The sequence below is a fragment of the Contarinia nasturtii genome, unplaced genomic scaffold (assembly GCF_009176525.2).
Source record: "Contarinia nasturtii isolate CC-2019 unplaced genomic scaffold, AAFC_CNas_1.1 Cnas_scaffold_4282, whole genome shotgun sequence".
Lineage (NCBI taxonomy): Eukaryota > Metazoa > Arthropoda > Insecta > Diptera > Cecidomyiidae > Contarinia > Contarinia nasturtii.
In genome coordinates, this window is record NW_022201577.1 from 479 (window position 1) to 16,291 (window position 15,813).

The 15,813-nt window shown below is 34.6% G+C and overlaps 2 protein-coding genes across 2 annotated transcripts; one reads left to right on the plus strand and one right to left on the minus strand.

Annotated features, from left to right (window-relative positions):
• Positions 1-291: 291 nt before the first annotated feature.
• LOC116350532 lies at positions 292-4,803 on the plus strand. The gene is made up of 4 exons (XM_031782337.1): positions 292-2,145; positions 4,456-4,527; positions 4,610-4,684; positions 4,753-4,803. Exons 1-4 carry the CDS (start codon positions 292-294, stop codon positions 4,801-4,803), a joined length of 2,052 nt encoding a protein of 683 aa, XP_031638197.1.
• Positions 4,804-12,680: 7,877 nt separating this feature from the next.
• Positions 12,681-15,499, minus strand: LOC116350533. Its single transcript, XM_031782338.1, has 6 exons — positions 15,435-15,499; positions 14,756-15,131; positions 13,458-14,513; positions 13,292-13,409; positions 12,760-13,140; positions 12,681-12,688 (listed from the first exon to the last, which is right to left on the minus strand). Exons 1-6 carry the CDS (start codon positions 15,497-15,499, stop codon positions 12,681-12,683), a joined length of 2,004 nt encoding a protein of 667 aa, XP_031638198.1.
• Between the last annotated feature and the right edge of the window lie 314 nt (positions 15,500-15,813).

Consider the following 15,813-nt stretch of genomic DNA (forward strand, 5'->3'; position numbering starts at 1 on the left):
ATGTTAATGCAACAAATTTGGCGGCTCAAAGATATAAACTGGGACGATAAAGTTCCAGCAGATATAAGCAAGGAATGGGCAGACATCTATGCGGATCTCCCATTACTAAAGAATTTTAAAATAAATCGTTGGTTGAACACCAACAAAAAATGCAAAACAGAAGTCCATGCCTTTTGCGATGCATGCGGAAAAGCATATGGTACATCCATTTATGTAAGAGTAGAAAATGAAATGAAAGAAATTTTCTGCTCATTATTATCTGCCAAATCAAAAGTAGCTCCGCTAAAGGACATGACAATTCCAAGGCTGGAACTGCTTGCAGCACATATACTAGTTGAACAATTAGAAGCAATTGTTGATGCATGCGGGTTTGAATATTCAAATGTAACGCTTTGGTCGGACTCAATGGTAGTGTTAAGCTGGATTAAAAAATCACCTACCGAGTTAAAAGCATTTGTGTCGCACCGAGTACAAAGAATACAAGAAAAAACAAAACAATGCAAATGGAAACATGTACGATCGGGTGACAATCCGGCTGATTTAGTTAGCAGAGGAATGAATATGCAAAAATTTCTAAAAAGCAAATTATGGTTAGAAGGCCCAAGCTGGCTAAAGCAAGCCGAAAAAGAATGGCCAATACCAATGATGATAATCTCGCCAGATGAAATAAAAGAGATAGAAAAAGAATGCAAAGCAAAAGAGCCGGTGGAAAAAATATTCAATATGACTTCGGGAGTAGACCGTACAGTCCTTTACAATAAATTCCAAAGCTGGAACAAAATATTGAATGTCACCGCCTATGCACTTAGAGCAATTCGTAAAATCAAGCCAAAGACTATATTTATAACATCCGAAGAACGAAACAATGCGATCGAATATTGGATTAAATACGAACAAAACATAGCGTTTAAAACGGAACTCAAATGCATTAAAACAGGCGATATGCTGCCACCCAAAAGTACGATTACGTCACTCAGACCATTCATAGATAATAATGGCTTGCTAAGAGTGGGCGGACGTATAGACAAAGCAAATATTGCATACGAAAAAAGGCATCAATATATCATTCCTCAAAAGTCAAGACTCTCCTTTCTGTTGTTGAATCACGCGCACGAAATGACTATGCATGGTGGTGTACAAATGATAATGCACTACACCCGGAAAAGATTTTGGATCCCAAAATTAAGATTCGAAACACGAAAATTTATCGGAACATGCACAAGATGTGTAAAGCTAGCACAGATCACAGCAGATCAAATAATAGCTGAACTGCCAGCAATAAGACTAAGACCAGCGCCGCCATTTCAGCATGTCGGCGTCGATATGGCCGGTCCATACCAAATGCGAGTATCAAATAAAATAAATGCAAATACAAGAGCTCGACAAATGCCAGATATGAAAGGCTGGATAGCAGTATTCGTTTGTCTCGTCACTCGTGCCATTCACTTAGAAGCTGTTGAAGGCATGTCATCAGATGATTTTTTCGTCGCCTACACAAAATTCACAAGCAGAAGAGGCGACCCAGAGAAGATCTACAGCGACAACGGTACAAATTTCATAGGCGCAGATAAAGAGCTGAAAAAGGCGTTGGAAATTTGGCAAAGCAGCCAAGTTCAACGATACGTGCATTTAAAAGGTACAGAATGGAAGTTTATAACTCCATCAGCTCCACATGAAGGAGGCATTTGGGAAGCTGCAGTTAAGCAAATGAAGCATCATTTAAAACGCGTCATTGGTGTACAGAAATATTCATTTCAAGGTATAACAGCTCTGCTAGCTGGCGTTGAAGCATGTCTGAACTCTCGCCCACTATGCAAACTATCAGACGATCCAGACGACCAAAAGCCACTAACACCTGCACATTTTTTAATTGGCAGACCATTAAAGCTACCGATGTACGAAAAAGCAGATTCGCCACCATATAGCTTAAAGCGGCTATATGTGCAATTGCAATTCCAAATACAAGCATTTTGGAAACAGTTCTCGAATGACTACATACAGTCACTCTCGCAATTGCCCAAATGGAAAACAGAACAAACAAATCTGAAAATCGGTCAACTGGTCGTAGTCAAAGCTGACAACATTGCACCTACATACTGGGCAATGGGAAGAATCATGCAGATTCATAAAGGTGAAGATGGTAAAGTGAGGTCAGTCTTACTAAAGACGCAAACAGGCCAAATAGAGCGGTCAATAAGAAAATTATGCGTCCTCCCAGATGACATAGAATTGTCTTATTGGAAAATGTAAATGCGTACATAGTCCAGTTAATGAGTTAAAAGCTAGCCTTTTAACGGGGGGAATGTTGTGAGTGCTATGAGCATAATGCATACTCATACACTCACACACTGTACGCAAGACATTATTATAAGTGCAAGGCACACACAAGCATACACAACAGAGCTGTGCACGCGCCACAGAGAGAGAGAGCAGAAGGGAGTTGTAGTTAGTTGTTGTTTGACATTATAAGAAGCAAGATCAATAAAGAGAATCGTACAGAATAATAACCCACGCATTTCATATTTATATATATAAGTTTATCTATTTACACCAGATAAAACATACTCGATGTATCATATTTTTGTGAATTGATGATTAAATATAGTACAAGTCGTTCGTGATTTCAACGGCCGACCATTATTTACCATTTTGTCAGAATTCTTTCCATCATGCAACAGCAAAAAAAAAATCTCGTAGTATGAGTGTTAATGGGAAACAAAGGCGTTCATCTTTTATGCGAAAAACAATATTTATTTAACTCACAATTTCTGAACAGGAAAAGAAAACAAGCAAAATACAAAATATTTTTTGAAAATGTTCAATTGCATAGGAAATGCTATTAGTGTTATTTATAATGATGAAATCGAATGGAACTGCTTCTGTTGTCACTTAGCCATGGTTTAGAGTCGACGACACCTTTGCACCTTTGATTGAATTGACTGATCTTGATGAATCAATGTGATTTGAATGTGATGCGTTTGTATGGAACTTTTGTGGTGTTCGTTTTGTTGCAAACCAACCATGGTTGATCGAGTGATACACGATAAACAATATTCGTTTACATCACAATTTCTGAACAAAAATAACAAGCAATATGCAAGATATCAGTTGTGTGTTGGACAAAATACATAGTTTAATTATTATTGAAATTTTCTTTGCGATATTTTGGTAATATGTTATTGAATGGTGTCATCAATTTCGTTATAGTGCACTTTAAGTGTTTGATATTATTGCATTTTGATGTTTGTATGATATAGTCTGCTATAGTTTATTCCGTGGATAACCACTGCATTAGCGACATGAAGAAGTAAACGGTAAAATTGTATAAGTCGTTTCGAATCAAATGTACGAACATTAATCACTTCCACCATTGCAATGGGCAATTCCAACGATCAACCATGGTACCATGGTCATTGCAGTGGTACAATTTATTAACTATGACATTTTGCAAACCTTGCAAAGAATATCATTATTGATTATTTGATTTACAATACTAACAAGTGTTGCGTTATAACAACATTCCTTCTGGTGTGTTTTGTATTTGCCTCAGTTGATATTTACCCATAAAAAAGTATTTAATTGATAAACTTGATAAAAAACATAATTGTGTTGGTATTTCGGTGAATTTAATTTGGCCCCCTTGTTATAAATTTGTATCGTAAATTCATTCAAGTTAAGAGTCAGGTTTAGTATTTGCCGTACTATCGAGCTATTTTTTCAACAGTTTTTCTTTCGGTTAATTTGATTTGCTTAAGAAATGCAAGGGATCATGCGTCGTACAAAGCCACGAATGTTTTTTTGCACACGTTTTTGCACACGTTTTAGGTGATCAGCATCGAAAAGAACAAATATAAATATTCATAAGCAACTATTGCGTTGCGAAGGGACGATGTAGAGTAAGAGAGAACGAAAATATATGAAACGCAAGATTGTCACATTGTTGCAGTGGTTGCTACTGTTGCTCAATTTTTCATTTGTTTGTGTTGGTGCATATGATTTGCAAAAATTCAAAATGTAGAGAGAGAAAGAGAATTCTATTTCTGATATTAGAATAGTTTGAATATTTGTAACCATATCTATATATTTTTTTATTGTTTCTCTTTTTTCATATGAAATAAAACTTTAATCAAAAAACTCAAAGCTTAAATAACATTTCATCCTTAATCTGATAAAAAATTTCGGTATTCAAATGACACATCAATACGGCTTCCAACATTTTTTCTGAAATCTCTCTCTATTTGAACCTCAGTTGGAGGTATTGCAAAGACCGCCATAGCTAGCTCATATAACAATGGATTTTCTTCTTTTGATGATTCCCAAAAATGTAAAACAGAGCTGTCAAACGGTTGCCAATCCGGATTCCAAGAATCCAAAGCAGCTTTAATATTCTCCAATAGGCATTGTTGCATATTATTATTGATAAAACAAAAAGTAAAAATTCCTTGTATTTTTTAGTTGGAACCATTCTCTGATCTTAGTATTGAAGAGGAAATTCAATCGAATTCGACCACACCACTAAATAAAATGGTAAACATTGTTGTAATCTCCTTAACGAAGCAAAGCAAATAAGTCATTATGTAGTCAAACGTTCCCTTGTTTTTTTTCTCAGACGATTCCCGAAATTGACGTACAAGAAACCCAATTTGATGAATTTAATTATTGGCGCTATTCGCCATATCTGATGGTACTGTTATTATTGTGGTAGTGGCAATATATTTGCGGCGAAAAATAAAGTATTTTTTTTATTTTCAGGTGCAATCATCTACGGGACTTATCATTGATATGGAGAATCCATCGAATTAGATGACATGTTAATTGTGAATGAGAAAAAGACGACAGGTGGCGCCAGTGGTGTGATTTTGTGACGAATGTTTTTTTTTTTCCATTTAACCCTCAAACGCACACGTGGGGTCTCTTAGGCCCTAAGAGTTAGTTTTTTGAAAAAATCACAAAAATATAAAAAAAAATTGGAAAATTTCGCTGAGCGTTTTCTTTTTTAATATCATATCTATGTGATAAAATCAAAAATTTCAATGTTTGGTGCATAGATGAAGTTTTGGGAAGTCTTATACAAAATACTAACGTAAAAGCACAACGGGGTCTTTTGGACCCCAAATTATTTTGTATGGGAAATGATGTATTCTGTATGGGCCAATATGAAACTCATGGAGATTTGTTGACACAACAATTTACATTTCATCAAACAACAACACAGTAAATTGTTTCGTCCGTGACGTATACTGTTCATCGCAAATCAAATGGCATTTGCCATTATAATATATATTCATACATTGTTTTTTTTTGGATAGGATAGATCCGTAAGATCTCCACAAGAGCTTGATCTAAGCGTGCATACGCCGCCGCATGATATATCCGTTCGTTTTTCTGTGTTGCTTCGACGCGCAAATCAAAGCAGGCGTGCCAATCAAAGTATGTATCATGCGGCGGCCTACGCACGCTTAGACCCAGCTCTTGCGGAGATCTTACGGATCTATCCTATCCAAAACACAATGTATGGGCATATTTCGTGAATTTGGTGAACGTTGCTGGTGTGGCAGGGTTTGCCTTGTTGCGAACGTCTAACAACATGTTTGCCAAGTATGGAGGAAGAACGGAAGCAGCGCGATCTCATCGCACTCCATATAAAGCAATGTAATTGGTTTCGATCACGCAAATGTGCTGCCACCTGGTGTCTCAGAGTTAAGCTGATATATCACACATGCTTCTTGCAAATGCAGAAGAAGAAGAAGGAAAAATGTTTACATAGGGTTGAACTTATAAATGCCAGAGAGCTACAGTGTTCAAAGTGCGATCGCCCTTCGGGAAGCAGTCTCTATATTGATCTCACATATCGAGAGGTAGTTCGGCGCAGTACACGAAGCACATTAACTGGCCAACGACTGTCGATTAGCGATATTAGTGAAAGACACGACTGTCTGATAGTCGTACATATCAATAACTACCAAGAATTTTGATAAATAATTGATTTCTTTTTCCATAAAAATCAATATTAAATTGTGATGCTGTATTGGAAAGTAAGGAATAAGCTATGTTTTAACTATAAAATGACATATTTTACTCATTGGATACCATTTTGCATAAGTTTTGTATGAAATTTCTCATGGGTCCAAAAAGACCCCACCTGTGCGCTTACGTTACTGTTTTAGCCTGTGCGGTTAAGGGTTAACAATCAACATTTTTATGTCATTGTGAAACCTCGTTTAAGGTTATTATTGTAATATCGACTGTAAAGTGCTTCATTTGGATTCGAATAAAACATATTTCAAGTTTCTATTAAAAAAATGTCTGGCAATAAAAAGAAATCAATCCAAAAACAGATATCCAATATCTCACTTCGTAGATCTAAACGAGTCATCAATAGAATAACTCCAGCAGCGTTACCACACGAAGAAAAAGTTGATAGGCAACCGCCTTTAAATAATAAAAATGTACATATATTAAGTTATTTTTATTATTCATCATCAAATAAAAATGAATTACATCCTTTTCTAGTTTGACAACAATGACGCAACTTCAATGAAAATAAAACCTTGTCGTGTAGTCATCGAGAAACTAAAATTTAACAATGAGAAAGCTGATAACGAAACGAGTGGCCAGAAAGAAAAAAACAAAAACAATATGAACAACGAATCAAGCGTCATTGATAAAGTTGGCCAATCTAAACGAAAGAGAGATAATACGAGCCAAAAAAGCGATGACGATAGTAAAATTATGCCAAGTACAAGCAACGAGAACAATGAATTCAACGACAAAGATACTAATGTAACCAAACATTTTTGAAGAAAATATAAATTTCCATTTACATCTCTCTCCTTTGTTAGTGTATCTACAACGAATCGAACGAAAATGATCAAATCGGTGTCCCACTTCGTAGATCCAAACGAAAAAAAATAGGAAAGAACGGACAACAAACGATGACAACCAACAATAGATCCAAGAAGAAAGCCACGAGAAAGGTATCTGTTGCATTGACTCTCAAAGAGAAAATAATGAACGAATCACCGAAAAATGAATTTATGACGAATGAAATTGTACTAGCCACTGTCCCAGGCTATGCTCCATGGCCGGCTCGAATTATAAATATCAATAACCATACTATTTTTGTCGAGTTTTTCGGAACTGGACAAATGTAAGTAAACAATAACTTGAAATATTGTGAGTTTTCATTTAATAAAACGTGTTTTTTTTACAGAAACCCTGTTCGATCCGGTGCGATTAGTCGTTTTGATATTACTAAAGCTATACCGTTACTAGAAAGGAAAGGTTACACCAAGGCCATCAGAGAGTTAGAAATGGTTTTAAGAATTCCTTCCACAGTTTCATTGTACCAATAAACTGTTTGAATGATTCGTTGTTTAAGTTTTTACCCCAATGAATAACAATAAAGTCAAACAAAAATAAATAAATTTTGAGAAAGTGTACTATTTTTTATTTTGATTTGTACTTCATTGTGGATGTTTTACAGAAAATTCAACTAAATGTTCATTGTTTCAGGGATTTCAACTGAATGTTCATTGTTTTCTCTTGGCTATTTTTTTAATGTTCAATTTGGGTATTTTATCCATACACATCATGTCTTTCAATGACTCTATAATTCGATTTTCATCTTCTAAACGCATGAATGGTATTGTGTTGAGTAGGAGTGTAATGCTCCCTTTCCCAAATTTGAATTCTCGAATTAAATCGACTTCTTCATTTTTTGAACCTTGATAAGCTTTTCTGGCAGTTTCGACGTCATCATTATCAAGGGGCTTTAAATAATTTTCCCATTGTGCTGCAATCGTTATTGGTAAATAGAATATCCAAGCCGTCATCGTATGATTTTTTTTTCTCAGAATCGGATAAAATCGAATAAGCATTATGAATAATATTGAATTTTGCTGCAGCTTGTTCCCTTTCATCTTCGGTTACACGATCCGGATGATATATGAGAGCCAATCTATAATAGCTCTTCTTAACTAGAATATCAATAATATTTTATTCATTGTGTGTCTGTATTAAGTATTACAAGCTTTATAAATTAAATTACCATCGTTTATTTGAACATCTCTTTCAAGTTGTAAGATTTCATATAGATCTCTCGTGCCAAAAAGTGTATGTGCTGTCATTTTAACTATATATTTAAATGTAATAATAAAATAAAATGTCTTACATACGTAAGATGAACTTTTCCGCACTGTGATCCACAAAATTCATTTATAACTTATCTTTTACTTGAATTTGAACTCACGAAAAACTGAATCTGACATTAGTTTTGCGATACACATAATTTTTGACACACTTTTTATATAAAAATTACTTAAAATGGGAATTTTGGAATGGAATCAATCCTTGCATGACGACGTGAAACTTGACACAGGGTATTTTTTCACAAAAAGCCAACATTCTGGAAGTTTGAAAATACAATTTAGGGGTACTTCCCATACAAAATTTTCGTTTTTGGGTGAAAAATCCAAAATTTTGTTCGGAAGGTACCCCTAATATGTATTGAAATGTCTTCAAACTCTCGGAATATTATTTTTGTGTGATAAAAATAACCTGCGCAAAGTTTCAGGTCATTACGATATCATACAGGCGTGGCTTCCATACAAAAATCCAATTTTTTTGAAATATTTGTATGAAAGGTGTGTCGAAATATATTTGTATCGCAAAACTAATGTCATATTCGGTTTTCTCGTACCCAAAAACCCCCCAATACATATTTTTGGATGTTTAAGAATACATTAAATATCACTTTTGGGGGGAAAATTGAATTTTTCCCATGGATGGCCATGGGCATCACACCAGACATGACACGTTACTCTATCAACCAAAGTCGCTCAAAATCTAATGGTTTCTATTCCTCGGCACCCCCAATCATCCTGTGAAGTCAGATTTTGAATTACTTTTCTTGTTTGAAAGTTATCGTGTTAACAAATTTTTGCGTACAGGGTACAGCGTACAGCGTACAGCGTACAGCGTACAGCGTACAGCGTACAGCGTACAGGGTACCACGCACATACATTCGGACATCGAAAAAACGCTAGATTCGTGTTCCCTGGGTCCTAAAACACCCAGAAAACATGATTTTTGAGGGTGTTAATTTTTCGACCGATTCCAATACTTTACCTTACACACTAGGTGTGTGCGGAAAAGTAATATGATAAAGTTTTTATTTGGAGGCAATACAACGCTTTTCTATAAATGTAATAATCTTTGGACAATGACTTGGATGTGTTCAGGTGACTTTGACGTTATAGACATCATTGTTTTTGTGACAAAAATCAATTAGTTAATATGTCAATTTAAGCACCAACACCAATATGTCATTTGGTCAAATGTCAAGGTTGTGAATGTTTAATGTTACAGTAACTCTGAGTTGCATTGTTTGATACCATTCAAATTAAGTTTTACAAAAAAAATGTCAAGCAAGCGAAAACGAAACCACAATGAAATTTGTGATGATCATCAACTCCGTAGATCAAAATGGAACAAACCTTCCCGAATTCCGCCCGAAAATGAACTGATGCACAAAAAAAATAAGCGATGCACTCACAATGACGACAAAGAATCCAATATTAACACCCAAACTGAAGCAAACGACGAGCCCACTCAAGAGGTATATATTGATGAATCAAAAGTGATTTATAAAATAAATCGATTATTTTTTTCTTGTGTTTTTTGCGCTTTTTAGTTTGGCGACAATGACAAAACATCAAAAGAATTGAACGATGCAAGCACTAGCGATTTAAATGATTTAGATGGTGTTATTTTCAGAGAAACATCACACATTGTCACGGACTACCGTATGTCCGATATATCATTTGAAAACAACGACAGTGAAGCTAATGATAACGTTATTTTGACTTTTGCTAAGCCTGCCAAGAGTAGCGATGTTGGTGGTCCCAACCTCAATGAAAAAAAAACGCGAAACAAATTTTCCTGGACAGAATACAAAATTGGAAATGATCTAGATGAGGCTGTTGATGCTATTTCCGAAGAAGGATTTAAACTCTACGATAACCATGAACTAAAATGTGGCCAAAAGTTTTACTTTAGATGTGCATCAATTCCAAAAAGCCGTAAAACTTGGTGTGATAAACGATACATAGAGTATCTACCAGCTAATAGTACTGACATCATAACACTGTATAATAAACTTGAACACAATCACAATGAATTACTGAAAGGAGACAAGCATAAGATCTCTCCAGGAATGACCGAGTTCATTCATGAGCTATACAACAACGAAGCAACATCGCCAAAGTCTGTAATAGCACACATAAAAATGGCACGTGATAAGTACAAACTTTTTCAAGATGAGCCGGATCCTAACGTTCGTCAAGTCGAATATATAATAAAGAAATTTATTAAGCAGCTTGTAAAACCAATGATAAATATAGGCGATTTGATGGAATGGTGCGAACAAAATTCCGCATTTCCAGCGGACCATAATAAAGCATTTGTGCTTGGACATGAGTCATGCTCAATATCAGAGGATATGAGCTTTCGTTTCACAATGTCTTCGCCACTTTTGCTTAAAAAATTAGCATCAAGAGAAACAATTTGTATTGATGCAACATACAAATTAAATTGGATGGGGTTTCCGTTAATAATTATGGGCACAGTTGACCGAATGAAGCGATTCCATCCATTAATTTATGCATGCTCTTCACATGAACGAAGTGAAGATTATGCTTTTGTATTCCGTACTGTTAAAGAGGCCATAAAAATTCAACTGAGGAAAATATTTGAACCAATGACATTGATAGCAGATGGCGCCAATGCCATTCGAAATGGTTTTTATTCGATTTTTCCCAATGCCAGATGTTATGTGATTTGCACACGTGCTTCGAAATATCAGAAAGCGACAATTCAACAACAAAACCAATAAATCATTAATAATAGACGACTTAAAAAAAATGCAATTGGCTCCAAGTAAAAAGTTTTTTGATTGTATGGCCGAAATGTTTTGCAAAAAATGAAACTCTTTAGAGGGGTATTTTGTTAAATATTTCAAAACACAATGGTTGGGAGTTCATTCCAATTGGTTCGAAGGCGCAATTTTCCAATGGTACACGGATTATTGCAGGAGAGCCTTGCATAAGCAAAGAAACGTGGACGAAAGCAGCAACAATGCATTTACAAAGATTCAAATCGTTCAGAGCAAAAAAAACAAGCGATGACCAAACAACATATGTACGGCTGGTAATAAAAGCGACTTTAAGCAGAAAAAATCTTAAAAATGTCTCATAATTTGTACAGGATTTACATAAGATGGAGACGGTTTAAAAAAACTTAAAGTCACTTTTATTCTCAGCCGATCATATGTCGTTCCATCATCAAAATGTGAACCTAACAATGCCAATGAAATCTTTTTCAAAAGTATAGCTAGCCGCGAATGGGAGTCTTTCGATGAATACATAAATTTTGGCTTTCAGCAGTTTTGGATAGTGAATTTAGCGATGAAAAATTGGAACGTTTCATCGAGTTGTACATGTCCATTTTTTTTAAAGCACTATATGTGCAAGCATATTATCGCGCTTGCAGTAAAGGATAATACGATTGAATTTCCTGAAATGGCAAATCCAGTATTGCTATCAAAAAAGCGTGAAGCTGGAAGAATACCCAATGCAATTGGAGCATTGGAACATCAGAACAATGAAAGTTCGAAGCAAAAGAAGAAGAGCAATAAAAAATAAACAATGACAAAATCGCTGAATTTAACAATGGATTTTTTTCTGAGTGTTTTACTTTTTATTGAATACATTCGCAATATTTTACACAGTGAATTTCACACACAATAATGACAAAATAAATTATTCGAGCAAAATATGTGACGACTTTGAATCTTTTTAAATTTTTTTTGGATTTTTATGACGAATTTCGTGGTTTTTTATCCCGTTTTTCGTGTTTTTTATTCCGTTTTTCGGATTTCTTATGACGATTTTTGGGATCAGTTTATGACAGTTTTCGGGATATTTTATTACGTTTTTTGGGTTTTTTTATACCGAATTTCGTGGTTTTTTATACCGAATTTCGGGTTTTTTATCCCGTTTTTCGTGTTTTTTATTCCGTTTTTCGGGTTTTTTATTCCATTTTTCGTTTAATCCGTACAAACAAAAATTAGTAGCCCAGTACAAAGAAACAGTTTTAAAAACTCAAAATTATTTTTTGTCATCAAACGATATGAATAAAGAAATATAGTAAAATTATATTATATATTGAATATTTTTATTTTTGGTTTTATTTGTAAACATTGTTTTTTAGGAAATATATTCATTTTATATGAAGAAGTTTTAATGGTATTTGGTGTCGCATTTATTTATATCATTTTAAAATCAGTTTACTTTTTTATTCTTCACTGACCTTTGAAATGAACAATTTTTTTTAACTTTTTACGCAAAAAGGTATCATGATGGGCAAGTGTTTCACACTTATTTATGTAGTCTTGTTTTTTCTTTGCGTACATTACAATAATTAATTTGATCAATTGTATTTTATGTTCAGGTTCTGGATGTGTTTCAAAGTCAGACAAGGGAAATAAATCATCCATCAACAAAGTTGTAAAAATATCATTTTGTATAGCATTGAATTTTCCCGACTTGTGCTTGAATTTTTCCATCGATCGTTCAGTTGCTTCACATATTTCCACAGTACTTTTGGCAGGTGCCCATAATTTAGACGACTGCATTTTGATTTTAACAAATTCATCATATATCGATTCATTTTCGGAAAATGTTAATAAACATTTCTCACACTTAATGGGTGCATACCATCGACCTTCAACAATGCACTTTTCTATGATAGAAGCAACGTAGCATACGACGTGTTGTTTAATTTCGCTCAAAAACTCATTGTTGTTGTCCATTAACAGGCCTTCATTAATTTCCCATTCATCAATGTGGTTGACTGTTTGTTCACTTTCCTCTTCTATTTCACTGCTTTCCTCATTTGAATCTCGAATATTTTTTTGTTTTCGCGAAGAAGCATTGAGCACCGTTAAATACTGAAAATTATTATTCTGACAATTTGCAGCGTCTGATGCTCTTACATGGTTATGACCCAATAATTTTCTCCAAGCAGATTCCAGTTGCCGAGCTGAGGGATTGTCGTTACAACCAAACATTTGACGAACGCCTTGAATTAGAAGTATAAAACTGATTAGTCCACAATGCCAAACTTATGACGATACTTCGATGATACACAGTGTATTTTATATACTTACATGAAAAAAAGAGTTCCAAGTGATCTTGAGAAAAATTGTATGTAGCGACATTTTCTAATATACCATCCTGAACATTTGTCTCATAAAATGAACGAAAATTGATCATGGTGGTGATAAAATTAAGAAACGCAGTTTTTGATTTGGTTTTGATGATACTTTTTCCTTGAGGCGATAACTTCAACTGTTTGATATAAGAGATTGAATTATCAAAGTATCTGAAATACTGTACCTTTGTCTCCTCAGAAATGACCCGTTTAAAACCAATGGCATCCTTGTCTCTTTTTGAATTAAGAATATCAAAAATATTATTGAAACGTCGAATGAACTCTACTGTGGCTTCACTTTCTTGGAATTTTTCAAATCCTTTTATCCGTAAGAATTCAATGGCATCAGCGACGCTATTACTGAGTGTCTGAGCAGCTACACATACATTCATTTTTACTTTGCTCCATTGAATGTGTACCTTAGTAATCTTATTACCAAGATTTACATTATTTTCACGTTGAAAAATTTCGAGCTCTTCGATAAAACGCCATTCAATTTTGCGATTGTCTTTATCATACAGTATGGCTTTAAATGCCAGCCGATTGCGTACAGTTTTTAAGAAATGACATGCGTCAGGGAAGAGAAAAATTTTATCATTGCTGTGTGGATTCAAAATGTACGGTTTGTTATTAAGGAAATCTGCACCAAGCTCTTTTGCCATTGATCTATTTGTGGACAACCCATCATAGGTTAAACCAACAATTTTTACACCAGTTTTATCAATCATCAATAATATGTGTGCCAATAGCGCGGCCTTTTCACTAGCATTCAAGCCCGCAATTAAAAAATACGCAACAGGCGTTTTAAATGCTTCCTTGATTCCTGGAACCATGAAAACGAGTTCTTCTTTTGCAAAATTTTTTTCATCATCTTCAGTTCCATAGTTAACCATTCCTACTTTTCTATCTGAGTGTTGATCATAATCCATTTGCTGTCGTATTGCAACTTCATCGAAAATGAGATATGCCAAAATTTCTTCAACATTTTGATTTGCTTCAAGAGCCTTACATTTCAATGCTGTAAAGGCTTCGCTACTAAATCCGGGCTTACCGTCTATCGTGCTATACCACTTGCGTATTGTAGATATAGATGGTAAATTATTATTGAAAACGGAGCGCACGTATCGATAGCCCCTTGGACTATAAAAATGTAAAGTGAGTGCAAATGTTCGAATTCTTGCACTATACTTCTTTTGCGGCCTTCCAGATTCTAAACAATTTAAAATGTCTTGATCGAAACTCTACAACGAATAAAATTTTATTTATTAAAATCAAAAATAAAATGTTTGGACAAAAATAAACATTGAAACATATACACGTCATATAGTTAGTTACAATTTATATAAAAATATAGAGTTAGATGCAGTATGCTACAATTATTACAAAAAAAATGGTATTCACACATTTATGCAAAACATTGCGAAATATTCCTTATTATTCCACCATAAAATAACATTGAAGGCATTTTTCATAAATTAATTACGTTTAGCACCGCTTGGCCTTCCTCGGATACCCATTTTTTCTCTTTAATTTCCTTAAGTATTTCTTCTAATGATTTTTTGGCCATCTTTGCACGTTTTTCGGACGATTTGTCGACGCATCGTTTTTGCAACTTTGAAACAAGACCTCTTAATTTTTGAAGCTCCATGTCAAGCTGCATACATTTCGTGCAAATGTCTTTTGCATTCTGGTCAGATTCGCTTGCTATGCATTCGGCATCGTACTCAATAATTTGATCTAAGTCGGACTGCAACCATTGAACAGATGGAACTGCGGCGTATGAGATCGAACTGGATGCTTCCTTTTGATTTTCAAAAAATAATGAATCTTCTTCCAAATACTCGAGTTCACTGCAAAAGCTATTGAAATAATTTTGAAATTTAAAGTTAAATAAATTGTATGACAAAAACTTACATCGATGGAAAAATCGTTGGCAAAGCATTCGGCTCTAGTGTCGTTCGCGATCCAATTTTCTTTATCTCGTCCTTTTTAAAATGCAGTTTGCAAACCAAAAATTTCGATACATAGTAATCAAAGTTTTGAAATGTTTCAATAGAGGCGATCCATGCCTTTTTTTGTCTGCAACATTTGGAACGCTACAATATCAACACAGTAATAACATGTACCAAATTATTTGTGATTTCAATATTTAATGAACTTACCAAAAAAGTGAACCTTCCGATTTGCATCCAAGTATTTTGCACTTATGTTTGGCGTATTTCACCATATTTCGATCAATCAATTTTTTTATAAAAATGAAATTAAAACAAAGAACTTGGTTTGCTTGTTATGCTTTTTCGATAAATATAAATAAACAAATTATCGTTGAAGTTTAAATAAATGTCATGATGTGTCAGAACACTGTACAAGGCGCCCCCTGGTAACTCGACTGTGTAGTATTGTCAACTCACATTGGATCGTGTTTGAAGTTAATGTTACTGCCCCAATATTCGATCACTCTCTTGGGCAAAGTTGTAGCCCATATGAGACGAAAAAAAAAATGTCACCACAGTGGGGGTCAATGACCCCTCATTCAGGGGT

Excerpts from the sequence above, each read along its gene's own strand:
- LOC116350532 (XM_031782337.1), top strand. The coding sequence starts at position 292 with ATGACAATTCCAAGGCTGGAACTGCTTGCAGCACATATACTAGTTGAA. Across the intron at positions 2,146-4,455 it reads ATAAAGGTGAAGATGGTAAA|TTGGAACCATTCTCTGATCT; the intron begins GTGAGGTCAGTC and ends TGTATTTTTTAG. Across the intron at positions 4,528-4,609 it reads CCACACCACTAAATAAAATG|ACGATTCCCGAAATTGACGT; the intron begins GTAAACATTGTT and ends TTTTTTTCTCAG.
- LOC116350533 (XM_031782338.1), bottom strand. The coding sequence starts at position 15,499 with ATGGTGAAATACGCCAAACATAAGTGCAAAATACTTGGATGCAAATCG. Across the intron at positions 15,132-15,434 it reads TCGGAAGGTTCACTTTTTTG|CTTTTGCAGTGAACTCGAGT; the intron begins GTAAGTTCATTA and ends TTATTTCAATAG. Across the intron at positions 13,410-13,457 it reads TCATTTCTGAGGAGACAAAG|TTGAAGTTATCGCCTCAAGG; the intron begins GTACAGTATTTC and ends TATATCAAACAG.